Raw genomic sequence first — 27,787 nt, 5'->3', positions numbered from 1 at the left:
ATATCTATGATGGCTTGTGCGTTCTCATCTAATGACTCCAGGCTACTCGCTGGGGAGAGCTCCCTCCCGGGGGTCTCAGGCTGTTCCCCCTCCTCCTCGTCCTGACATTCCTCTTCCCCGTCTGCCTGGTCCTCCTCCTCCTCCTGTTCCTCGTCCTCCCTCTCTGAGCATGGAGCCGGCAGAGTTCCAGCCGTTCCCTGAGGAGCCTCAGACTGAATCACAACACATTGTTTGCCTGTAGATATTTCATCACCCTAGAAAATGTCATCAGTAAATAAATTTAGGGCCTTATTTGCCCGCATTGTAACCAAAACACTAGAAAATCAATTTAAAGGAATGTGTGAAGTAGCATAAAACTCTCTCTTTGGAGGTTCAGGAACAACCGGTATTCAAATTGCAGGGTTGCTCCTTCGTAAAGAAAGCAATTTAAAGATGCAAATGAAATTAGATTTATAAAGAATAATATTAATGCTGTGTTGAGTGAGCCAGTTTGTAAAGTGCTGTCAGAATATGGAATAAAGTTGGCTAACATTACTAGCTTAAGTTTGTTGTTGGGGGACAGGAAGTGTCTATTCTCAACCAATTAAGCAACCAAATCTGAATTGCACTAATACTTATGAGAAAATTAAAAGTATGCTTATTTCTTTGAAATTATACTCATAGAGTTTTACTTTAGAAAGATTTGCAGTTTTGCTTACAATTTTATATTTCACTTGTCACCAACAGTCTCTTCAAAATAATTTGCATTGTCCATTTAATATTTTACTTAAAATGATTTATCAGTGCTAGCAATGGCACACTGAAATCTCTATTTTCATCTATAATTTTTATACAGGCTGAAAAAAATAATGTCAGGTATAGCACTTTATACCATATTGTGTGTTTCTTGGCAAAGCAGATGTTTTCAAAAAGAAGAGACACGGCTTTGTACTTTGTTCCTATTTGGCATAAAATTTGTATGGCAAAGTATAAATGGCTTTGCAAATGTTTATAGATACACTTAAGCAACACTTTGCCACTACATGGGAACACTTATACGCATATGTTGTCTTTATTGCCTTAAAATCCTGGAGTACAAAATCCAAGGATTATTTGCTATTAGAAAATGGCTATACTGTAGTTTTATGCATTTTATTAGAAGTTTCTAAAAACAAGGGGTTGGAGCAGAAGACTTCCAAGGTCCCTTCCAGCTCTATTCTGAATGAGATTGAAGATAGCAATAGCAGATTTTTCCTGTAGAGAACTTCAACTTTTCTCAATTTTTGAGATATCTGCAGTTAAAAACTTTTAGATTAGATTTATGCAAAAAGTGCAGCATACAGATGATTGAGGGGAAAAATAAGAAAACTTGAATGTTAACTTTATAGTGACAAAAATTAACATATCTCAGAGCAGGATTTAAGCAGGAAATGGGTTGGCAAGTCATTGAAGGTGACCACATCACAAGATTAAGGCAGGGGGAAGGGAGAAGTGTTACTCTTTTAGAATTATATCAAAGAGTGATAATATCCATGTGAAACTTCCCTTTGTGACCAAAACAAAAATACAAGTGATGGCGTAGTGGTTAGAATGCAGTACTGGAAGCTACTTCGATTCTCACAAACTCAATGTTAATTCAGGCATTCCATCCTTCTGAGGTCAGTAAAATGAGAACTCAGATTGTTGGAAGCAATATGTTGACTCTGTAAACTGCTTAAGGAAGCTGTAAAGCAGTGATGGGCTCTTACAGGCACAGTCAGGTACATAGAACCGGTATAATTTGGTCAACTATGCAGAACCAGTAGAAAAATTTTGGGTTTTTTTTCCCCTTCTGGGCTCTGGATATGTTTTTCCTATCACAGTAAATGAGGTTGAATGTTTATAATTTTAGAAGATGTGTGCGTGTGTGTGTTTGTGTACATACACATACAATTTTTGTGGTTTTGTGTGCATACAAAAACAAATGTGTATGTGTATGTGTGCATACATACAAATACAAATACAAATACAAATACAAATACAAATACAAATACAAATACAAATACAAATACAAATACATATACATATAAATATAAATATAAATTTAAATTTAAATAATATGTATGTACACACATGGCATATATACATAGAATTAAATAGTATATTTTGGATATTCAGTAATAGTAAATAGATATGGAAACTGTATCTCTTTAAGGCAAGAACAGGCCAAGCACTCTAACCCTAACCCAAACCTTTGACATGAGTGACGTCAAGTTGGCTACCTTTAAGCCACTCACATGACCTTTAAGCCAGCCCACCACGTGGTCACATGCAGGGGTGGGCTGCTGCCCAGATGGGGGGGGACGCAGTGGGGTAGCGAAAATGGAGGTCCACCCCAGAGCACCCAATTTGCACTGAAATATGTTGAAAGAAAATGCAGGGCGTCCTGCGTAAGCCACACCCACAGTGTGTAGTAAAAATTTTGGTAGCCCATCACTGGTCACATATCTGGCAAGCCACACCCACAAAATAAGCCACACCCACATGGTAGTATTAAAAAATATTGCAGCCCTTCATTGCTGCAAAGCACTGTGAAGTGGTATATAAGTCTAAGAACTCCTGTGGCTCGGGGTATCAGACTATATCTAGAATCCTTCTGAGCCTTCTGGATCCTTTAAACCAGGGGTGAGGTACAATGGCCTTCCTGAGCCAGCCAATTCTGGGAGTTGACGTCCACACGTCAAAAAGAGGCCAACATTCCACATCTCTGCTTTAAAATAATGAGATTTTGAATGACTCAGAAGATGTGCTTACTTTGTTGCAGCTCTTACCCTCTGAAAGATATCTCCCTAGAGATTAATGCAGCTTCTTACAACATTCTGAAAATATTCGGGTTTCTTCCCCTGTAAGATTTGGACATTTCTGGTGGCGTTTCGATGAGGTCCCACTCATCATCTTCAGGCTGGTGTTTCTGTCCTTGTTCTAAGGCGAACAGGGCATACAGACATGAGACTACACACACACACACACATATAGAACACATATAAAACAAAGTAGAAACTCACTCTGTGTTTGTGTAGAGGTGGACAAAAATAAACAAAATAAACAATCTTACAAAACAGAATTTAAAAAAAAATTGCAAAGTATATATCTTTAACTTAGTAAATGGGCTGTAGCAGGAATGAATTCAATGTACAAAGCTAATAGAAGAAATAACATTGAGTCCATTCTTTAATTTGTGGAAGGAAGTTGGGAAGGCAGTCTAATAACTTTTGTTTCTTCCTCTAATTAAATATGTTTCTTCTCAACTCCACCATAGTTTTGCCATGGTCTTCTTGATCATTAAAAAATATTATTGAGTGTTTGATAAACTCTTTTCTTCACATCATATTCCCAGAAAAACAATATATACTTAGAAAGACCAGATCTGAAGGAAACTATAGAGTTCATCTTGGCTTTCCTATGTTACACAAAATTCCTGGCAATTAGGAAAAAATTGCTCTTTTTGAAAAAAAGGACAATGTGTATATGCTGACTTCGTTTTGTTTGGAACAGTGGATGCTGAGTCAAACAAATGTCCCCGACTTTTTATTTAAAAGGTTAGAGATAAATTTAAAATTTAAGGAAAGAGAAAAGGCAAGGCAGAATATAAGTTGTTCATTGAAACATATTTATTTATTAAATAAATTACGAAAGAATCTATAATCCGCTTTTTAGTTATATGTTACATTTTTTAAAAGGCTGTACACTAAAAGAATTAAAATAGCAGAAATGACAAAGGTTAAGAACAATTATTCCTCTCTCCAAAAAGAGGGTCTTATTTTCTTTTGAACCCTCCACCTCACTCCCCCAAAATGGTTGGCTAATTTAATTTAATTTAATTTATTGTCATTGGTAGAATACAAAAATATAACAATGTTTATATACATGATAAGTAAGAGACAAACATTAGGAGAGGGGACGGTAGGCACACTGGTGCACTTACGCACGCCCCTTACTGACCTCTTAGGAATCGGGAGAGGTCAACAGTGCATAGTCTAAGGGTAAAGTTTTGGGGGTTAGTTGGTGATACTATAGAGTCAGGTAGTGAGTTCCATGCATTAACTACTCAGTTACTAAAGTTGTATTTCCTGCAGTCGAGTTTGGAACGGTTTACTTTAAGTTTGTATCCGCTGTGTGCTCGTGTGTTGTTGTGATTGAAGCTGAAGTAGTCGTTGACAGGAAAACATTGTAGCAGATGATTTTAAGGGCTATGTTTAAGGTGACGTAATTCTAAGCTTTCTAAACCTAGGATTGTAAGTCTGGTTGCATAGGATATTCTGTTGTGAGTGGAGGAGTGGAGGGGTCTTCTAGTAAAGTATCTCTGGACATTTTTTAAAGTGTTCATGTCCGAAATGCGGTGTGGGTTTTTGGAGGGTTCTAATTATTGACTCACTTCAGAGTGGTGGCACTGACAACCCCACCCAGCAGGAGACTGCTGCTGGTCCACTTCTTCTGCGGACACTTGCCACCACTCACACACATGGCCCCGACCTCCATTTTACCTTCAGATGTCTGCTAGAAGGTATCTGAGCCCCGGATCGATCCGGAACTCTGTTATTAGATTAGATTAAATTTATTGGATTTATATGCTGTCCCTCTCCGTAGACTCGGGGCGGCTTACAACAATGGTAAACAAAACATAGTAACAAATCTAATATTTCACAATCTAAATTATAGTTTTAAATTAAAAAATCCAAAAGAATCCCAATATATAAAAAACAAGCACACAATCGAATCATACACAAAAACTACATGGGCAAGGGGGAGATGTTTCAATTCCCCCATGCCTGATGGCAGAGGTGGATTTTAAGGAGTTTCCAAAAGGCAAGGAGGGTGGGGGCAATCCTAATCTCTGGGGGGAGCTGGTTCCAGAGGGTCAGAGGCACCACAGAGAAGGCTCTTCCCCTGGGTCCCGCCAGATGACATTGTTTAGTCGATGGGACCCGGAGAAGGCCAACTCTGTGGGACCTAACCGGTCGCTGGGATTCGTGTGGCAGAAGGCGGTCCTGGAGATATTTTTGCCCAGCAGGCATCTGAAGGTGTAACGGAGGCCGGGGCCATGTGTGCAAGTGGCAATAAGCAGCCGCAGAGGGCAAGGCAGATATCGGGGTGTGTGAGGCCTGGTAAATAGGACAGCTCTACCTCCCTATTCCCACCCTAGCTTATTTTTTTATCTGTGTGCCTCACTCCACTCCTTGCATCCTGGAGTGGGTGGGTCATAAGTAGGGCTAATTTTGTGGGTGGGGCTTAATTGATCACATTGCGCTCAAAAACACAATAGGGCTTCTTTTCAAGGCAGATCGTCTTTTTGGAGAAGTACAGTAGTCCTGAACTCGTGACCATAATTACTCATGATCTGGCAGTCATGAAATGATCATCACATGGCTAAACTGATTTTACAAGTTTTGCAGCAGTTGTTAAAAAGAAAGCTGTTATGGTTAAGTGAGTGTGGTGCTAAGTAAACTCCATGGTCACTAACAGTATGTTCTCTTTGGGGCATTTTTGCTGAAAACCAAAAGTATACAAATCTAATAAATAAATAAAAGCATACAAATCTAATAAATAAATAAATCAAATAAATAAATCAAATAAATAAATCAAATAAATAAATATATATATATATATATATATATATATATATATATATATATATATATATGTTTTCATAGATTTTCACGGGTATATGTATGTAGATTGTTCTGAGTTCGGGTTTTGCCCTGTGTAATATTTTGCATGTCTATGCGACGTTTCGGTGAAATCACATTCACCATCATCAGGCTGAAGTTTTAAGCTTTGTGTTGCTGTAAATATGGAATGTTTGTAACTGCAATTTCTTCCTTATATATAGTGTTGGGGGTGGAGATTTGGTTTGAATGTAGCAAATAGATTGGGTGACTATGTTTTAGTGATTTGATTGGTTGGTGGAACCACACTTACTTGAAAGATTGATATGGTGATTATTCTGATATGTTTTTTTGTTTAAGGCTGGTTTCCAAATCTCTGGTAGGCGGGACGTATCATCTCTTTTATTCATGCATAGGGGGCGTTTCTCAATCTCTATAGCTTCTCTAGTAATTCTTCTGTATACATTTTCTGTTTTGGAAAGTAATTTAGTTTTTTCAAAGTCAATTTCGTGCCCTGTTTTTTTAATGTGCTGGACAAGGGAGGAAGTATTTTCTTCTTTTTTAACTGCATTCACATGTTCTGCAATGCGTTGGCTCACTCTTCGATTGGTTTGTCCAATGTATGTGGCTGCACATGTTTTGCAAGGGATTTCATAGATTCCTTGGTGTTCTAGTCGGATTTTATCTTTTGGGTTCCTTAGGATGTTTGATATTTTTTGGTTAGTGACAAATGAAGTTTTAATATTATGTTTGTGCAGGATTTTACTAATTTTGTCAGTGGTGCCCTTGATGTAAGGGAGGAGGGTGGTACCATTGTCCAGTTCTTGATCTTGATTTTTGGGGGGTGTCTCTTTTTTGATTAGGTTTGTGATTGTTTTCCTTTCGAATCCATTAGAAATTAATACATCTTTGAGTTTGTTCAATTCAGTTTTTAAGTGCTCCTGGTCAGCTAGGCATTTGGTTCTGGTGATGAGAGTTTTGGCTACTGAGGTGATTTGTGCGGGGTGGTGGTGGGAGTGTGCATTTAGATAACGGTTGGTATGGGTTTTCTTTTGGTAGATGGTGTGTCCTAGGGTGCCATTGGGTTTTTTATAGATTAGTACATCTAGAAAGGGAAGTTGATCATTGACTTCTGTTTCCATAGTAAATTGTATTTTGGGGTGTAGGCTGTTGAGATGTGTGAGGAAATTGTCTAGTTTTTCCCTTCCATGTGGCCAAATTACAAAAGTATCATCAACATATCTCAGCCAAAGTTTAGGTTTGTGTTTAGATTGCTCTAATGCATTATTTTCAAAATATTCCATATAGAGGTTGGCGATGACAGGTGAGAGGGGTGATCCCATGGGGGCTCCCTCTATCTGTTTATATCTTTGTTCATCTTATTACACAGGGCAAAACCTAATATATATATATGTATGTATGTATGTATGTATGTATGTATGTATGTATGTATATATATATATTGGATTTGTTACATTTAATATTGGATTTGTTACATTGTTTTCTTTATTGTTGTTAGCCGCCCCGAGTCTTTGGAGAGGGGCAGCATGCAAATCTAATTAAACTAAACTAAACTAAATAAATAAATGCTGAAAACAGAAAAAATCTGGGCTGGTTGGCAACAGTCCAGAATGTTGTTATGTGATTGTGTTGAAGGGCATCTGTCAGAACTGGGTTATAAGTATCTCGGATATATTTAATTTTCAACAGTGGCTAAGTGACTGGTTGTAAGTCAAGGAATACCTTAATGAATGCTCGTATAACTAAGTTTATAAACTATATATATATATATATATATATATATATATATATATATATATATATATATATATATATATATAAAAGTTTAATTATGCAATATACAGTGTGTGTGTTTGTGTAGTTTGTGCATATGTATCTGTGATTGTGCGTCTATATGTAGACTGAATATTAAATAATATTTTCAATCTCATGTCACTAACAGATTGCAGTTCTGCTATGCTAGAAACTATGATGCGTTCTTGAACATCTGTTCTTTCGTTTCAGCTGGTAGGAAGTTACTGTGAGGAAAGATTGTATTGCTATTCATAAATGGAACAAAGTGCATCCAGTACTGTAAACAACATGTAATGGCTGAATTTTTGCTTATGAAAATAGTTCCTCCAACTTAAGTTCATCGTGTTTACCCTCAATGCAGGTTGCTTATGATTGTTATTTTGTTGACAATATAAAGATCGTAAGCCAGGAAAAAGTTTACTTGAGTAATCAAGAAATGAGTGAACTATGACAGCAACTGTTAAGTTTCACATGTTAAGTTTCACATGATAAATTAAGGACAATCAGATCATTCAGAGGAAAGCAGTTCCAGTTTTTTAAATCAAAAGTTGCTATTCATATGGATTTCCATGAATCTAGTGCTGTTATCAACTCAAAGTGCTAAATTAAAATATTCAAAACTTTTGAACAATGGTTAATCAGAATTAAGAAGCACAAAAAAGGAAAATTTGTTGTATTGTGTTAAAACCTGGTCTCACACTTTTCAGGCTACCCAAATGGCAATTACAAAATCGGACCTCATCCTCTTATTTCATCTGCCATATACTGTAGTTAAAACTTGGCACAATGCAATTTTCACCTTTTTCCAAAGCTGAAGGAAAACTTTTTTCAGCATTTGTTTAACTCAAATGAAGGGGTGAACAGAATCAGGCTGATAAGACTGACAACAACTGTAAGAAGTTTGTCCATTGTTGCATGAAATACCCAGTGAATGTTGTGATTATGTGGAAAAGTAAATACACATAAGGAAAAAGCTGTTGACAAGCATTATTTAATTTAAACATCTGTCTTAAGCTACCAAGAATGTAGCATGGTTTTAGAATGCAGAATGAATTATACTGATGGAGAAGATATGGTATGTGTAGAATCATTTTAAGATGCATACATTCTATGAAAAGATGTATCAACCTTAATATTTCTAGAAATTTATTAAAGTCTTTTGAAATACGAATTTATATTAAATATATTTAATTTAATACTGCAAGATATTCCAGGTACTTGGTATATTAAAACTTACATTTATTTATTTATTTGATGGTTGGTTGGTTGGTTGGTTGGTTGGTTGGTTGGTTGGTTGGTTAGTTGAATGTCCAAAGCTTTTTTAAATACCTGTGAAATTTTTAAGTATATGGGTGGAGCGGGGAACTTTCAAACTTTTTAAATTGGTGGAAAGTTGGAAAATCATAAGTATTTAAAACAAAGTTATCTTGATTGACAAGTTAATAATGTTCCTTTGGAAAGAGCCACGTCTAACACATCACAGTTGAATCTCAAACTGCTTTCCATGCACAAGTGTTTCCTTGAAAACTGTCTATCATTTATCAAAGTTCACAGGCAGAGAAACTATTTTACACTCACATGAATAAATAAAAATGTTGAAAATTGGATGTACATTTTACAGAAAAAAATAAATACTTGAAGATGCAGAAGAGAAATAAAAATAGCAGTTCAGAAGAAGAGGAAGGGAGAGGGAGAGAGATAAAGAGAGGGAGGAAGGAGGGAGGAAAAGAGATAGGAGAAAAGAATTAATAAAACAAATTATATAGCCGAATGTTATTCTCCCCCCAAGAGTTTAAGTAAATAAGGCTACAGGACTTAACTAGTATAAACACATGAATTCAACAGCTGGCCAGATCAGGGCTTGTCCAACTGAGCAAATGGACAATTCCAAAAGAGAACATTAAATCTTGCAGGTATATCATATGCCTGCACTTGACCCTTAGTGTTGCCTACAATTGGAACTCACTGTCTTGTGAAGACTGCCTGTACAGTGGTCCCCCGATCATTGCGAGGGTTCCGTTCCAGGACCCCTCGCAATGACCGGTTTTTCGCGAAGTAGCGCTGCGGAAGTAAAAACACCATCTGCGCATGCGCAGATGGTGTTTTTACTTCCGCAGCGGCGAGGAGCCGAAGATTGGGGTTTCCCCACCGCCCATGCAAACTCCTCGCTGCCGCTCGCCCGCCCTTCACCCCGCCCATGCCGTTCGCTCGCGCCGCTTCCCAGCTGAGTCCTGAAGCCAATTCGCTTCAGGACTCAGCTGGGAAGCGGTGCGAGCGAACGGCGTGGGCGGGCGAAGGGCGGGCGAGCGGCGGGCGCGCGGGCAGGCAGGCGGCAGACAAGACAAGCGGCGGGCGCGGCAGCAGCGAGGAGTTTGCGTGGGCGGTGGGGAAACTCCTCGCTGATGCCCGCCGCTCGCCCTCCCGCCAGCAAGAGGGGGAAGACCCAGGGAAGCCGCCCAGCAGCTGATCTGCCCGGCGCCATCTACGCATGCATGGCCATAGAAAAAAAGGGCGCGCATGCGCAGATGGTGTTTTGACTTCCGGGTTGAAAAATCGCCATATAGCCGTTTCACAATGATCGGGATCGCAATACCCGGGGGATCACTGTATATTCAAATCTGTGAACCATGAATTAAAATTAACTTATGGCTTCTTATTGACTTCTGGTACTGAAACCAGGAGAAAAACCTGGCTATAGGCAATGGACAATGATATCTGTAAATTGTTTCATTTGGCTTTCCTTTAGCAAAAACTTGTTCTGCCAATTTACACAGAATAATAAAATTGTGGCTGTAAAACAAAACAATATCCAAACACACTGCTGAATCCAGGAAATGAGCTAAAGCTTGCATTTCTGTATTACACAGTTTGGGTCAAATCTTTGGGTGAAACCACACCACATCAAACCCAACTCAACCCAACCCTTTATATATCATTTCTGACAAATATTTTTAAAGTGTGTATTCCAAGTTATTTGGTTCATAGTGCGTCAGCATTCTAAAGTTTATTTTTAATCCTTAACAGAAAAAAATATTCTAAGTACCATGGAAAAAAATTAAAAAGGAAAGAATTTTGAATTGAGAATTAAACTCCTGGGCATCTGGGAATTTTCAATTTTTTTTTGAAATTACTATCTTTCCCATTTTTCTTTTCCTAACAAGAAATAATAGAACAAGTTTTGAAGAATTAAGAATGTGTCAGGAAGTAAGCTCATACATCATAAAAGATTTTAGGATAAACCCAACAATCTGTAACCTTTTAAAGCAGAGTCAATGGAGGAAGCCAGATTTGCTTAGCAACCACATGATTCACATAACTTAAGAAATATGGCTAAAGTCTTGTCAAATAAGGTGAACCCACTTAACTGCCTCATTAACCATGCAAATTGTAGTCAGTCGTAAGCTGAGAACTATTGGTATTTAATTTCAAAGTTTCTATATTTGAATCCCTTATATTAACATATACATATACTGAATATAATTAGTGATGGGTGAACCCAACGAAGTTCGGTTTCGGCGGATTCGGACGAACTTTGCAAAAAATTCAGATGATGTCACTGAACCTGAACCCGAATCTGAACCCAAACCCTGAACTTTTTAAACTTTTAAAAATAGAGCAGCAGAAGGCAGCCCTGTGGTTGCCTACAAATTAAATTTGCAAGAGGATGAATGAAGACGCAGAGTAGCAGGAGGAGGCAACAGCAGCCACCCACCAGCTTTTGCCCAGCAATCCCATATGCGGCAGGCATCACCTTTTTCACAGTAATCCTGTGTGATGGAAGGCCATGCACTCTGTGGCGCTATTGGTCTCTCACTGATGTGACCAGTAGTAACAGCTTGAGGCTTCATATTACACAGAAAAAGGAAAGGCAGAGAAAGAAGACAGCCCTGTGGTTGCCCACAAATTAAATTGAGAGACAGCGCTAGTGGCTTTTTCTTGCATAGAAAAAGGAAAGGCAGAGAAAGAAGGCAGCCCTGTGGTTGCCCACAAATTAAATTGAGAGACAGTGCTAGTTGCTTTTTCTTGCATAGAAAAAGGAAAGGCAGAGAAAGAAGGCGGCCCTGTGGTTGCCCACAAATTAAATTGAGAGACAGCACTATTGGATTTTTCTTGCAGGTGGTAGGGTAGCATTTCAAATGCCAGCAGCTGTGAAATGCTGGCATTTAGGGCCAGGGCTCATGGGTGGGATGGGCCAAACCTCCGCTTTCTCTCAAAAGTTTGAGGGATGGACAGCTGATGAATGCTTCCCTGGGACAGTGTAGACATGCTTGGCGATGGTGGTGGTGGTACTTCTGATGGTGCTGCTGCTGTTGGTGCTGCCGGTGCTGCCGTTGGTGTTGGTGGTGATCCATCATTGTTCCCTTGGGGAAAGACAGGTGACGTTGTTGGGGGGGGGGCATTGGCAGTGGCCAAGGCAGCCACAGCAGAAGAGGAAGACCCAGGAGTTTGAATACTTTTAAGGTATTGTCTACACCGAAGGTCATGTTTTGAAATCAGATGCCTGGTCATGCAGCTAGTGCTGAGATTATTAAGATCTCTCCCTCACTTCAGGGACTTGTGGCAGAGATTGCAAATGACCTTTTTCTTGTCTTCTGTTAACTGCTTGAAAAAATGCCATGCTGGTGAGATTCTTTGTGACACGTGAGGCGTGCTCGGCCCCTGGACACGGTGGGCAGTAGTACCAGCAGACTCAGCACTGAGGGTTTGCAGCCTTCTCCCTCCGCTTCTGCTGGCTGCCTGGGGTTCTGGGACTACCACAGCCTCTTCATCCTCTGAACTCTGTCGGCCTTCGGTCCACGTGGGATCTAGCACCTCGTCATCTTCTTCCACCAACTCCTCCCCGCTAGCCTCCTTCTCAGACTCTACATTGCAGTAAGCTGCAGAAACAGGGATCTGGGTCTCATCATCATCTATCGTGGTCTTCCCCGATGATGCCATGGACACCTCCGAATTGTGCGAGTTTGTTTCACCCAACACTAAATATAATTAATGAAACTTGATTTGATTTTTGTTTTTTTGGTCATTTCTTGGCTTGACCTAAAAGTTCCTACTTACTTTTGACCTTGCTTAGTTTTTCCTTTTTAAGTTAACTGATGTATGTTAAGTGCTGCGGAACCTGAATACTGTATAAGAATAAAATATTGAACTATTCCATTCTGTGAGGAGAACTATACTTGAAAATAAAGGCTACACCACAATGGCAATTCATTAAGATGTGGAATATTTTCAAAATAAGTTATATAAAACTGGAGCTCTTTCCTCCCAAAATGGCAGAAAAAAAGAGACAAAAATACACTATTACTTAGCTTTTGTTCCATTTTGTTCTATGATTTAATAACATGCATTCACAAAAATTCTCACTTTTGACAATTCAAAGCAAGATTTAAAGTATGCAATTAAACCCTATTTGATTTCCAAAGATGCTGCATTAATATAGCATTAGATATAAGGAAAAAGAATATTTATGAAAAAACTCTAAAGTAATTTTTTTAATACTGTAAACCAGTGGTCCCCAACGTTTTTTCCACCAGGGACCAGTTTCAGCAAGACAATTTTTCTATGGCCCAGTGGGGGCGGAAAGGGGCGTGGTTGGGGGTGGGATTAAGCATGGGGGTGCTGGTCCTCCCCGCCCCTCTTTCCCGCCATTGTCCTGTGGCCGACAGAACCTGCCTCCCAAGCCCTCTTGCCCAGCGGGAGCTAAGCGCTGGAGAGAGGGGGTCAGGCTGGCCCTCCTGCCTCCCCCCAGCCAAAAACGCAAAAGCGCCCCACAGCAGAAGCCAAAAGAGGCTTGAGCCTCTCGGTCCTTCACGCCCCTCTGTCCCATCCATCGTCCTGTGGCCGGCAGAACCTGCCTCCCGAGGCCTCTTGCCCGGCGGGAGGCGAAGCGCTGGAGGGAGGGGGGTGGCGGCATGAGGGCAGGCAGCTGCTGACTCCACGGACCGGTGCAACATGCCCCGCGGCCCGGTACTGGTCCGCGGCCCGGTGGTTGGGGACCCCTGCTGTAAACGGTCCATAAGAAGAGATTTTAAAGTAGAGCAAAAGATTCAAACCTGTAAAAAAAACCTTAACCAAGCCCTCCTTCCAAACATCTCTCTTCAACTTCCTTAAAAGTGACTATAAACATACATAAATAAATAAAAGTTGAAGATTGATCCATGTCTTCTTTGCTCACAATTCTCAATGAATTCCATAATTTCTCAGTGACCAAAACTATCTTTCAGCATTTGTGGCATTCAAAATTTCAAAATTATTAGCTATTTTCTGAATTTAATTGTGATTCCTACTTAAGACAGCCGAATATTTGACAATAAGTTAATATCTAATATAATTGAATTTAATCGCAAACAACACAACTGTACATAAAATCTATTAGACTGCACATTCAAAGCTTCTAGTAAGGAAACCAAATGCTTAAGCTGGCTTCTATAGTTAGCTGATTTTAAGTACAAAAAACCCAATTTCATGGTGATAACACACCCTCTAATGCAGTGATGGCGAACCTATGGCACGGGTGCTACAGATGGCATGTGGAGCCATATTTGCTGGCACATAAGCTGTTGCCCTAGCTCAGCTCCAATGTGCACATGTGTGCCAGCCAGCTGATCTTTGGCTCCTACATAGACTCTGGAAGGGCGTTTTTGGCTTTCAGAGAGCCTCCAGGGGGATTGAGGAGGGCGTTTTTACCCTTGCCCAGCCTGGAGAGGGCAAAACACGAGCCTATTTGGCCCACTAGAAGTTGGGGAAAAGGCCATTTCCGGCCTCCAGAGGGCCTCTGGGGTCCAGGGGAATTATGGGTATGGGCACTTGCACATATGCAATAGTGCACATCCACGCTCTTTCGGCACCCTAGAAATAAAAGGTTCGCTATCACTGCTCTAATGCTTCAAGATCTGCTCAACAATAAAACCACCAATTTTGCTGAGCATGTGAATTATTAACCACACCATTCCTTTGTAGTATAACCAACTGTAAATGGAAGACAGTACTGTAGTTTAAGATTTGCATAAATTATTTGATTAGAGACACATCTCCACAGAACAGCCCATTAATGATCCAATATGCTATTTGGCTGCAAATACTATTATACAAATGAGATAGTAAAGCCACAAAATGGACACAAATGCAACCATCAGTTTAACATTTTGCTGGTACAATTTTCAGGCTGTAAGGTTAACTGATGTCTATTAAGTGCTGCAGAATCTGAATATAAGAATAGTTTTCAGTTTGCATATCTTTAGGACTTTTATTTCTTGCACACTTTGCAAAGGTTAGTAACAAACAGTCTTTAGTCACTTTAAAAACATACTTCCACAATATATAATATTGAATAGCAGAGGAATAACTGAAGTTAAAAATAAATGCATTTAAATCAATTAATTAAAACAGCAAGTAATATTATCTGTTAAAGAAGGTTATGAAGAATTATAGAGTTGGAAAGATCAAGTAAAAAACAAGTTCTAGTACTATATTCAAAACATGTTCCACATAAAATCTGCTTTAGCTCTTAGAAGAATTGTATTTGCCGGATTTTGTATTCCAGCCCATTCACGTTAAAATGCTATAATTAGTATGCATTTAAAAAGACCAGCCTCTAAATGCTTCAGGCAAATATTAAATATGCTTTCTAAATCACAGGCAATTATTAAATTAAATTCCTTTCTCACCGGTTGGCTTGTCTATTCCAAGAAACCCAGCCATCCCGAGTGTTTTAAAAACTTGGTGTGCTGGAAATTGTCCCTCTTGTTCCCATTTGTCCATGAATGGATTGATTTCTTTGTCAATAATCTACATTTGAAAAGTAAGGGAAGGATGAAAGTAGAACAAATGTTAAATAATAAAATTACATCTATATGGCAAATATTATTCTAATGCAGGCATTGGAGTAATTTATTCCATGCTTTCCTAGACAGAAGCTATCTATGGTTTCCATCATCTCCAGCCAATACAAGGCAGTCAAAATCTAAAACCATATGATGGAATGCTGCATTAATGCAGTAATGGGTTTACTAATTCTAATTACATTTAATGAATTTAAACTGACTCAAAACCAGTTTAAACTAGAGTTAACCGGATGGAAGATTTGGTTACCAACCTATTAGTATATTGTAGTGCCAACAAAAGTTTGACTATGTTTTAATTTTCTGAATTCTTCATTCAAATAGATACTTAATGACACAAATTGTTCAAAAATTGTTTAATATTTAAATGATTTACAAAGTTGTACAAGACACAAAAAAAGGAATCAGTTCATTTCAGAAGATGCTGGCACCAAATCAAGAAATAATTTATACCATCGGTTGGTAAAATGTCTATTATCCATGATTTAATAGTGGGTGAAAGTGCTGAGATATTGTGGAGACAAACTAAAAGAGAGGCTAATCTCTCCTAACTGTGCTACTTTATGATGCAGTTGGTTGCTTTTTGAAGGTGAGCAAGAGTCTGTAGGAATTTCATCTCACTAATCAGAATTTTTGTTTAATCATCTCTCAGTTTGGAGTATAGCATTGGTAACTGCATTTGTGTAACTGACAATGTAGGTTAAACATTAGTGTTCAAACTGCACAACAATCCCTTTTTCTCAAGTCATGAGTTCAATGCCCATGTTGAGATTGCTTAGTAAACAGCAGCTCAATTTTTCTGTCTGTTTTGAAAGACATTACAGTATCAACTCCTGTTCTTATATAACAAAATCATCTAAGGAACAGGTTCATTCTTGAAAAGTAATTAATGATTTCTAAAATGCAGAATGTGTTCATGCCTGCTTTAAAGAGGAAGTTGTAAAACCACTATTGAAAATGAGATCCTTCCCTTGATCCAGAGATCTTGTTTAATTATAGGTCAATCACAAATATTCCATGTCTGAATAAGAAAGATCAACAAAATAGCAGCTTCACAACTTTAGATACATTTACCTGACTTGATTTCTGGAACCTATTTCAGAATTTTTATCTAGGACATGATATCAAAAGTGCTTTGTTTGCATGATTATGCTGCCCTAGTGCCGCATAATGGGGTGAGCTCCTGTTATTTGTCCCAACTTCTGCCAACCTAGCAGTTTGAAAGCACATAAAAATGCAAATACAAAAATAGGAACCACCTTTGGTGGGAAGGTAACAACGTTCCATATGCCTTTGGCATTTAGTCATGCCAGCCACCTAACCACAGAGATAGCTTCAGATAATGCTGGCTCTTCGACTTTGAAATGGAGATGAGCACCGCCCCCTAGATTCAGGAATGACCAGCATATATGTATTACCTTTAATTTCTCTAAACCTCTTGTTAGCTTTTAATATTACCAACTATGGTATTCTTCTGTGCCATGTGCCACAATCCATCTTTGTGGATATTCCGTAGTGCTTTTGGTCCTCTCTGTAAACAAACTGAGAGCTGACTTTAGGGAAGACATAAAAGGTGCATAATAGGAGAAGGAAGGAAGGAAGGAACAAGCTGTTAAGGAGAGATTTAGATAAAAGACTACACATAAAGAGAAAGTTAATGTCTGATTTCCTTTTTCCTAAAGTCTAACAACACTGGTTTCGTGTCCTGGTGTCATTATAATACAGTATGTACTTCCCATCTCTGAAATACAGACAGAAAAATACATAAACTAATGATCTGAAGAGTCTGAACAGGAGGTGGCTGTATGTAGAAAGCTGATAAGAATTCAGTGTTGGATTCTGAAGTTTAGGGACACATTTGGGGACATCTCTAGGTAGCTAACTCAGCCTTTTCCAAGATGAACTATATATCTATCTCCAGATATATTGGAATTGCAACTCTAGAATGTCCAAACAGTAAAGAAAAAGGAAATGAGGACATAACATAAAAAGACACAAATTATAAGAAACCCAAATAATTCTCTTACATATCCACAAACCGCAATTAAATGTTTCCTCCTTTCCCCCAAAATATGGAGTAATCTTCCTTTGGGGTTTTAAAATACATGATCTGAAACTAGTCCATGATATGTGGTCAGATTTTAGGTTAGAATTGATACTGTTTTTTTTCAAAAATGGAAACATTTTCTTACAAGTTTAGCCTTTTATTTATAAATAGATGACATTTATTGTAAAGAATATTTACTGTATGCTTGTAGTTCAGACCTTGTATTCTCAGCAGCAATATGCAAGATTTATTTAAAGACCACATGGTTGGGAATTTTTATTAAAAAATATCTCAGACACTATTCACAATTGAGCATACCACTTTAGCAACTGTATAGTAAGAGGCCAATGAATTTGTAGAATACAGTGTTCCCTCGATTTTCGCGGGTTCGAACTTCGCGAATAGCCTATACCACGGTTTTTCAAAAAATATTAATTAAAAAATACTTCACAGGTTTTTTTTCTATACCACATTTTTCCCCGCCCAATGACGTCATACGTCATCACCAAACGAATACTTTTTGCAAATAAATAACCAAAAAATAATTATTGTTAATAAATAATTATGTTTATAAATATCAGGATCACTAATTGTCTTATTCAATGGTGAGTACCAGTAATAATGGTGAATAAATGGTTAAGGGAATAGGAAATGGTAATTTAGGGGTTTAAAGTGTTAAGGGAAGGCTTGTGATATTGTTCATAGCCAAAAATGGTGTATTTACTTCTGCATCTCTACTTCGCGGAAATTCGACTTTCGCAGGCGGTCCCGGAACGCATTCCCCGTGAAAATCGAGGGAACACTGTACAATATTTTGTATTATTCAGTGTGTCCGCATGTTTTACTATATCTGACTACCTGAGAAAAATAAGAGCTCATTTAAGTTATATTACTACTAGAGTACTTCTGTGTCTGGAAAGCTAATTTCTTTTTATGACAAAATAATCTGTGGGTGAAAAATAACAAAGAACATATCCTACTGGAGTTCTTTGAGAATAATGTAAAAAGCCTTGTAAAAACTAAAATTAACATCAATGAATGATAATAGAGCAGAGGCAACAATACAAAATATCTTACCCATTCTTTCATTACTTATACTAATAACCACTTTTAAAAGATCTTCTATTAACATTTTCACTTTAGAATGTTTTATTTTTTTAATGAACTCAGGGAATGATCCTAAGTGCAGTTATTGTGTTAATATTTCTAATTCAATTAGCAGCTTAATGGTTAATGTTATCATGAGTTTCTATAACTGACAGTATGGGGGAACAGGCGAAGACAATTATGAAATCATCTATATTAAAGCATTCTATTAAAAATAACAGGAAAAATAGCATTGCTGCTGAGAAGCTAGGGATTTATATACGGAGAGGCCCCTTCCTTTAAAATCCATTGAAACATCCACATACGTAAAATGGTTAAATTACAGGGGTAAAATTCTTCAACTTTGCAATGCACTATTTAACTCATAGGAGGACAACCCCATAGACCAGTGATGGCAACCCTTTTTGTTTTGCATGCAAAAAATGTGCTAGACGTCCAAAAAAACCCCCCAGATTTCCAGTTTGCCAGTTGTGCTTTTTTTTTTTTTTTTTAACATTCTGGAGGGTTCAGGGAAGCTTCCTGAAGCCTAGGAGTACAAGAAACAGCCCTATGGGCAAACTGGAAATTCAGAAAGCACACTTCCAATTTGTCTGTTGTGCTGTTTATGCATTCCAAATGGTTCAGGGAAGTTCCTGAAGCCCCAAACCCAAAGTGCAAAAAAATAGCCCAGTGTGCAAACCAGAAGTGTGTTTTCCGAACTTCCTGTTTGTCCGTTGGGCTGCTTTTTGTACTCCAGGACTTCCAGGAAGCTTCCCTGAAGCATCTGAAGGGCAAAATGGCCACCCCCAAGGCTGAAAATCAGCTGGCCGATGCACGGATGCTTGCTGGAGCTGACAAAGGGTAACGTCTTGCGTGCTCTCCAATATGGCTCCACGTGCCACCTGTGGCATGCATGCCATAGAAACATAGAAGACTGACAGCAGAAAAAGACCTCATGGTCCATCTAGTCTACCCTTATACTATTTCCTGTATTTTATCTTAGGATGGATATATGTTTATCCCAGACATGTTTAAATTCAGTTACTGTGGATTTACCAACCAGGTCTGCTGGAAGTTTGTTCCAAGGATCTACTACTCTTTCAGTGAAATAATATTTTCTCACGTTGCTTTTGATCTTTCCCCCAACTAACTTCAGATTGTGTCCCCTTGTTCTTGTGTTCACTTTCCTATTAAAAACACTTCCCTCCTGAACCTTATTTAAACCTTTCAACATATTTAAATGTTTCGATCATGTCCCCCCTTTTCCTTCTGTCCTCCAGACTATACAGATTGAGTTCATTAAGTCTTTCCTGATACGTTTTATGCTTAAGACCTTCCACCATTCTTGTAGCCCGTTTTTGGACCCGTTCAATTTTGTCAATATCTTTTTGTAGGTGAGGTCTCCAGAACTGAACACAGTATTCCAAATGTGGTCTCACCAGCGCTCTATATAAGGGGATCACAATCTCCCTCTTCCTGCTTGTTATACCTCTAGCTATGCAGCCAAGCATCCTACTTGCTTTTCCTACTGCCCGACCACACTACTCACCCATTTTGAGACTGTCAGAAATCACTACCCCTAAATCCTTCTCTTCTGAAGTTTTTGCTAACACAGAACTGCCAATGCAATACTCAGATTGACGATCCCTTTTCATAGGTTTGCCATCATGGCCTTAGACACTGCCTAGTTAAGACACCATTCTAAACTAGTTGCTTTTTCATTATAGTTTACTTCAAATAGTTTGCCAAATCATAAATCAACTGTCATGCCCATGACCAGAGATGAGGCAATGAGACATGTTTGATTTATAGAATTTTTATTTTTATTGGCCAAGTGTGATTCGACACACAAGGAATTTGTCTTGGTGCATATGCTCTCAGCGTACATAAAATAAAAAGATACATTTGTCAAGAATCATGTGGTACAACACTTAATGATTGTCTTAGAGGTCAAATTTGCTTACACCTAGTGGACAAAATCTTTCCAAACTAAAACTATAAAAATTTAGCCCACTAAATATATTTTGAGAAGTCTAGGGTGTGGCTATTGGTGAGGTTCTTTCTCTTCCTCTATTCAACCTGGGACTGCGCAGTCTCTTATTCTCAGTTTCTTTCTAGGAAGCCTCTGAGTTAGCAAAATGTTTCTCTTCTTCTTCTTCTTCATCCCAGTTGTATAACATCTACAGTGGAACCCCGACATAAGAGCTGCTCTACTTAAGAGCAACTCGAGATAAGAGCTGGGAGGGGAGAGATATTTTTGTTCTACTTACAAGCCCAAATTCGAGATACAAGCGCCAAGGAGCTGTCTCCTGAAGCCAAACGCTAACTTCCGCGTTCGGCTTCAGGAGACAGCTGCGAAGCGGCGCGCGTGTTTTAAAAGGTTGCAGCCGGCCTGGGGGGCTCGGGGGGGTGCTTGCAGCTTTCTTTCTTGCTCTTTTTCTTTCTCTCTTTTACCTTCCCTTCCTCTATTTCTTCTTTTCTTTCTCCTTCCCACCTTCTTCCCTCCCTCCCTCCCTTCACTCATTCCTCTCTTACTCTCCCCTTTCATAAGTTTCCTTGCTTCCTTCCTCTGTTCCTGTCCCTTCCCCCTTTCTTTCTTTCTTTCTTGCTCTTTTTCTTTCTCTCTTTTACCTTCCCTTCCTCTATTTCTTCTTTTCTTTCTCCTTCCCACCTTCTTCCCTCCCTCCCTCCCTTCACTCATTCCTCTCTTACTCTCCCCTTTCATAAGTTTCCTTGCTTCCTTCCTCTGTTCCTGTCCCTTCCCTCTTTCCTTCCTTCCTTCCCACCCTCCGTCCATTCATTCACCCATTCCTCTCTTGATCGCTTAAAGCCGGTCCCTGGTGCAAAAAGGGTTGGGGACCTCTGTCCTACAGGATTGGGTGGCAGAGAAGTTGAACATATGTAAATTTAAAAGTTTAAGAAAGTTTACAAGTTAAGTGAAAGAAACTTCATTATTCATTTATATGTAGATGTACATTTCTTCATTAAAAACATGTCTTTCTGCATAATTTAGACTAACTTTGTGAGTTTTTTGAGGGCTGGAACCAATTAAAATTATTTACATTAATTCCTATGGGGAAAAGTCGTTCGAGATAAGAGCTGCTCGACTTAAGAGCCCAGGTCCGGAACGAATTAAACTCGTATCTCGAGGTACCACTGTAATGGCTTATGTGAGACATCAAGGGTCATAATTAATAATACTACTAATACTACTACTACTAATAATAATAATAATAATAATAATAATAATTTATTAGACTTTTATGCTGTTCCTCTCCGAAGACTTGGGGCAGCTCACAACAACAATAAAACAATGCAGATACAAATCCAATAATTAAAACTGTAACTAAAACCCATTATTCTAAAAACAATCTAGGGCAGGATTAGGACTTATTCTAGGAAAAAGTTTCAGAAATGTTACGAGGAGAAATGGGTGCCTTAAGGAAGCCATTTTGTCCTTTAAACCACTTCAAAATGTATAACTCTCAAATGTTTATCCAAGCCACTTAGCAAGGCTATGGGGGATAAATGTAATCCACTCCAAACAATACTTTTCTTCTTCTATCATAAAATAGAGTTTATACTCTATAAATAATGTGTCTGGTCTGAATTAACTCCAAGCTTCGGTTCCCTTGTGAAATCTATAAAGAAAAAAGAAAAGCGCAGACCCTTAATCAGAGCTGAAATCCTCTGAAAATCTGCTATCAGTTTGCTTTGTGCATGTATGCGCGCCACAGGCAGTGCTGAAAAAGGAGCATTTTGAAGACATCAGAGCAGATGGGGTGCAACTTACCTCTGCTACTGGTGTCGATGTGCGGGGAGCTCTGCATGACCGGTGGGTGGGGGCGCATGTTGCAGCAAGATTTTGGCTTCTGTGCATGCACAAGAAGCAAATCTTGCAAAATGATGCACGGGTGCATGAGATTTCAGCAATTTTTTTGGCTGAAAATCACCAAAAATTGTTGAGATCTCATGCGCCCGTGCATCCTCTGCAAGATTTTGCTTCTTGCACATGCGCAGAAAGCAAATTTCGCTTCCCTCCCACCCGCTGGTCACCCAGAGTTGTGCTCGCAGCTCTATTTTTGCTACTGGAATGCTATCCCCCCTCTGTCCAGGTAGGAACCCAAGACTGCATCAGAGTCTGCAAAGGTAAGTGTGTGTATTGAATCAGCTGTGCTGCATGATTTAGATTAGTGGACATACTGATTTGGCTGAACTGGTAGCATTTTTTAATACTGGCTTGGACAAACCAGTCCGAATCGATAGCCTTTGGTCCAACTGGTAGTATTTTTTAATACTGCTTTGGGTGAACCAGCCTAGGCCAATAGCATTTCCCCTCTACCTTTAATCCCAAGCCCCTCTCCCACAAAGAGAGAACATCTAAAACAGCCACATAATTAAAGATATTTTTTCTCAAAAACTCTAAAGTTGACTTTTGCAAAGCCTTCGATTCAGTGGTCCATGACAAGCTACTCCTAAAACTCAAATCCTATGGCATCTCAGGATTCCTCCACAGCTGGATTACTGCATTCCTGTCAAACAGGCAGCAAGTTGTCAAAATTGGAAGCGCCATTTCCACCCCGGTCCCAGTTAAAAGTGGCATTCCCCAAGGCAGCGTACTAGGACCTACTCTATTCATTCTCTACATCAACGACCTCTGCGATCATATCACAAGCAACTGTGTTCTTTTCGCCGACAATGTAAAACTTTTCAACACCACAGACAACAGATCTACTCTCCAAAAAGACCTCGACTTTGTCTCACATTGGTCTAACACATGGCAACTTCAAATATCAACCAGCAAATGTTCTACCCTCCACATCGGCAAACAGAATCCGAACCTCATATATAAACTGAATAAACAAAATCTCACAGCCAACCCCCACTCAGTAAAAGACATTGGAATACTAATATCAAATGATCTAAGCGCCAAAGCCCACTGCAACAATATCACCAAAAAGGCTTCTAGAGTCGTTAACCTGATCCTACGCAGCTTCTGTTCTGGCAATCTCACACTACTCACAAGAGCCTACAAAACTTTTGCCAGACCCATCCTTGAATACAGTTCATCTGTCTGGAACCCATACCACATCTCGGACATCAACACCCTTGAAAATGTCCAAAGATACTTCACCAGAAGTGCCCTTCACTCTTCCACTCGAAACAGAATGCCCTACGAAAGCAGACTATCAATCCTAGGTCTAGAAAGCTTAGAACTACATCACCTAAAACACGGTCTAAGTATTGCCCACAAGATCATATGCTGCAACGTTCTATCTGTCAATGACTACTTCAGCTTCAATGGCAACAACACAAGAGCACGCAACATATTCAAACTTAATATTAACCGCTCCAAACTTGACTGTAAAAAATATGACTTCAGCAACTGAGTTGTCGAAGCGTGGAACTCAGTAGTGTCAACCCCTAGCCCCCAACATTTTTCCCTTAGACTATCCATGATTGACCTCTCCAGGTTCCTTAGAGGTCAGTAAGGGGCATGCAGAAGTGCACCAGTGTGCCTTCCGTCCCCTGTCCAATTGTCTCTCCTTATCTCATTTACCTTTTCTTCCTTTCAAATATGTTCACCTATACTGTACTTTTATATTTTTTTCTTCTATTCTTTTCTTTATTTATATTATTACATATCTATTCTCTTCAATGTGTATTATGTATTGGACAAAATAAATAAATAAAATAAAAGTGGCTTACAAATGATCCTAATTATAAACTATAGCCCTGAGTGAAAAATGATTGCAATTACTTTTGAGGACTAAACCCGGTTTTAATATTTGAGTGTTAAACCAAGTATTAAAAGCTGCAAAGAGAAGAAGGAAATGGAGCACCTCCGTTATGATACCAGGTTACAATGCCTTGGTCTCTTCAGCCTTGAAAGACTGTGTTTAAGGAGTGACTTGATCGAAGTGTATAAAATCATGCATGGGATAGAAAAGGTGGATAGAGAAAAATTATTTTCTCTATCACACGATACTAGGACAAGGGGGCACTCCCTAAAGCTCATAGGTAAGAAAGTGAGGACAAATCAAGGGAAATATTTCTTCACCCAGAGGGTCATTGGTTTATGGAATTTACTTCCAGAAGAGGTCGTGACAGCTGTCAGCCTTGATAGCATTAAGGCAGGATTAGACAGATTCATGGATGCCAATGGTTATTGAAACACAGATGTCTATGTGCCGCCTCTATGTTGGTTGAGGCAGGCAGGATTCCCTTGAGTACCATTTGTTAGGGGTCAGGGGAAAGGGAGGGTCTTGCCTTCTCTTTCTGTTCAAGATCCCCAAGGACAATTGGTGGGCCATGTGTGACACAGAATGCTGGACTTGATGGGCTCTGGCCTGATTTAGCATGGCTCTTTTGATGTTCTTTATGTATGTATGCCATATGTGTACATACATATTACACACATAGGCACATTATCTACTATATAAAGTGTATGTATGAACTGTTCTTGGGAATTGGGCGGCATATAAATCCAATTAATTTTAAAATATTTTATTTTAAATTTATATTTATTTATTTGTCAAACATGTACAAGATTACAGGTATTAATTAATTAATTAATTAATAATGTAATAAATAAATAAATAATGTAATAAATAAATGTAACAATCGTATAAAGCATTACTAAAATATCAGGGATTCAAATAGCCTTCTGCAGTGTCTCAAAAAGACATTTCTGTACTTGAAAGCTTCTTAAGGGCGAGGGTTGAATAAAAGGAACTGCTACACAGTACAGTGGTACCTCGAGATACGAGTTTAATTCGTTCCGGACCTGGGCTCTTAAGTCGAGCAGCTCTTATCTCGAACGACTTTTCCTCATAGGAATTAATGTAAATAATTTTAATTGGTTCCAGCCCTCAAAAAACTCACAAAGTTAGTCTAAATTATGCAGAAAGACATGTTTTTAATGAAGAAATGTACATGTACATATAAATGAATAATGAAGTTTCTTTCACTTAACTTGTAAACTTTCTTAAACTTTTAAATTTACATATGTTCAACTTCTCTGCCACCCAATCCTGTAGGACAGAGGTCCCCAACCCTTTTTGCACCAGGGACCGGCTTTAAGCGATCAAGAGAGGAATGGGTGAATGAATGGACGGAGGGTGGGAAGGAAGGAAGGAAAGAGGGAAGGGACAGGAACAGAGGAAGGAAGCAAGGAAACTTATGAAAGGGGAGAGTAAGAGAGGAATGAGTGAAGGGAGGGAGGGAGGGAAGAAGGTGGGAAGGAGAAAGAAAAGAAGAAATAGAGGAAGGGAAGGTAAAAGAGAGAAAGAAAAAGAGCAAGAAAGCAAGCAAGCAAGCAAGCAAGCAAGCAAGAAAGAAAGAAAGAAAGAAAGAAAGAAAGAAAGAAAGAAAGAAAGAAAGAAAGAAAGGGGGAAGGGACAGGAACAGAGGAAGGAAGCAAGGAAACTTATGAAAGGGGAGAGTAAGAGAGGAATGAGTGAAGGGAGGGAGGGAGGGAAGAAGGTGGGAAGGAGAAAGAAAAGAAGAAATAGAGGAATGGAAGGTAAAAGAGAGAAAGAAAAAGAGCAAGAAAGAAAGAAAGAAAGCAAGAAAGAAAGAAAGGGGGAAGGGACAGGAACAGAGGAAGGAAGCAAGGAAACTTATGAAAGGGGAGAGTAAGAGAGGAATGAGTGAAGGGAGGGAGGGAAGAAGGTGGGAAGGAGAAAGAAAAGAAGAAATAGAGGAAGGGAAGGTAAAAGAGAGAAAGAAAAAGAGCAAGAAAGAAAGAAAGAAAGAAAGAAAGAAAGAAAGAAAGAAAGGGGGAAGGGACAGGAACAGAGGAAGGAAGCAAGGAAACTTATGAAAGGGGAGAGTAAGAGAGGAATGAGTGAAGGGAGGGAGGGAGGGAAGAAGGTGGGAAGGAGAAAGAAAAGAAGAAATAGAAGGGAAGGTAAAAGAGAGAAAGAAAAAGAGCAAGAAAGAAAGCTGCAAGCACCCCCCGAGCCCCCCAGGCCGGCTGCAACCTTTTAAAACACGCGCGCCGCTTCGCAGCTGTCTCCTGAAGCCAAACGCGGAAGTTAGCGTTTGGCTTCAGGAGACAGCTCCTTGGCGCTTGTATCTCGAATTTGGGCTTGTAAGTAGAACAAAAATATCTCTCCCCTCCCAGCTCTTATCTCGAGTTGCTCTTAAGTAGAGCAGCTCTTATGTCGGGGTTCCACTGTAGTACTATAAGTAGCACTTTTGTCTTTTTAAATCTGAATCTCTCCACCAATACGAAGGAACAGGGATAAAACTCAGAGTGATTCAAGGAGTTGACAAACTTCAAAACTTTTTCCACCAATTGATCTTGAGGCGATCTGACCACGGACAAACCTAATTCCAGGCTCTGCCCCCTGCCAATTCCCTTTAACCAACGAAGTGAGTAAAGCAGGGGTCCCCAAACTTGGCAACTTGAAGACTTGTGGACTTCAACTCCTAGAATTCTCCATCCAGCTATGTTTGCTGGAGAATTCTGGGAGTTGAAGTCCACAAGTCTTCAAGTTGCCAATTTTGAAGACCTCTGGAGTAAAGGGATAAAAGCTAGTTTTGCTTTCCACATAGATCTAATAAACAAGTACCTTTTTCAGCGACGCTCTTAAAGCAAAATGGTCTGCAGTGTATAATAGGTGATTTCCGGACGGGGCTCCACTACTATAAGGGCGGAGGTTCGGATTAAGCGAACAACTTTCTGGAAAGCCTGCGATTGAGACCCCAACAAAACATCGCAGCGGTAGTTTTAACAAGTTTGTTAGCGCTTTACCACTGAAAGGACAGCCCCGCAAGAACGCCATGCTCGTTGGATACTATACGACCGGCGCATGCGTCATCGTTCGAAAACAACAATTTGTGACAGTGGGTAATCCCCGCCTGCAGCTATTTTACTACTTACAAAGGATTTATATTGCTCTAGGTCTTTAAAATGCACCCCAATTACTTATGTAGAAATATGCAGAACAGTCATTGACAGCGGAGGATTACCCAATTATATAAGCATCTCTTAGAAAGAAGTAATATAATAATTTTTTATTATTATTATTAGATTTGTTTGCCGCCCCTCTCCGAAGACTCGATATACGATGCAACTTTTCGAATTTTCCTGAATGCTTTCTCTGGAAAGGTGTTAATGGGTTTTTAATATTTCCAAAAGCCGTGAAAAGTGGATGTGGATCGCTCAACCAAAGCTTGGAGTACTCTACTGGCTTTAAATAAGTTTAAATACTGTAATTTGATTCAACTCCACCCCATAGTTCCTCGTAATTCACATCTCTTGACAGTCTCCATTCTTAGAATTCTACAGGATATCTGGCTTTATTAACTATCTGCCAACTTTGGATTCTATTAAAAAGAATGTTTTTTAAAATGTTCAAATTAAACAC

The 27,787-nt window shown here is 39.2% G+C and overlaps 1 protein-coding gene across 1 annotated transcript in view; it reads right to left on the bottom strand.

The window, feature by feature from the left end:
- LOC139153114 (probable acyl-CoA dehydrogenase 6) overlaps positions 1 to 27,233 on the bottom strand; it is a 72,832-nt gene extending 45,599 nt beyond the window's left edge. The window contains 2 exon segments of the mRNA XM_070726699.1: positions 15,104 to 15,224; positions 26,990 to 27,233. Coding sequence (XP_070582800.1) covers positions 15,104 to 15,224; positions 26,990 to 27,202 — 334 coding nt within the window. The 5' untranslated portion in view covers positions 27,203 to 27,233.
- Positions 27,234 to 27,787: the final 554 nt, after the last annotated feature.

This window comes from Erythrolamprus reginae, chromosome Z (genome assembly GCF_031021105.1).
Source record: "Erythrolamprus reginae isolate rEryReg1 chromosome Z, rEryReg1.hap1, whole genome shotgun sequence".
Classification (NCBI taxonomy): domain Eukaryota; kingdom Metazoa; phylum Chordata; class Lepidosauria; order Squamata; family Dipsadidae; genus Erythrolamprus; species Erythrolamprus reginae.
The sequence above is the reverse complement of the archived record's forward strand: the minus strand, read 5'-3'. Positions and strand labels throughout refer to the sequence as shown.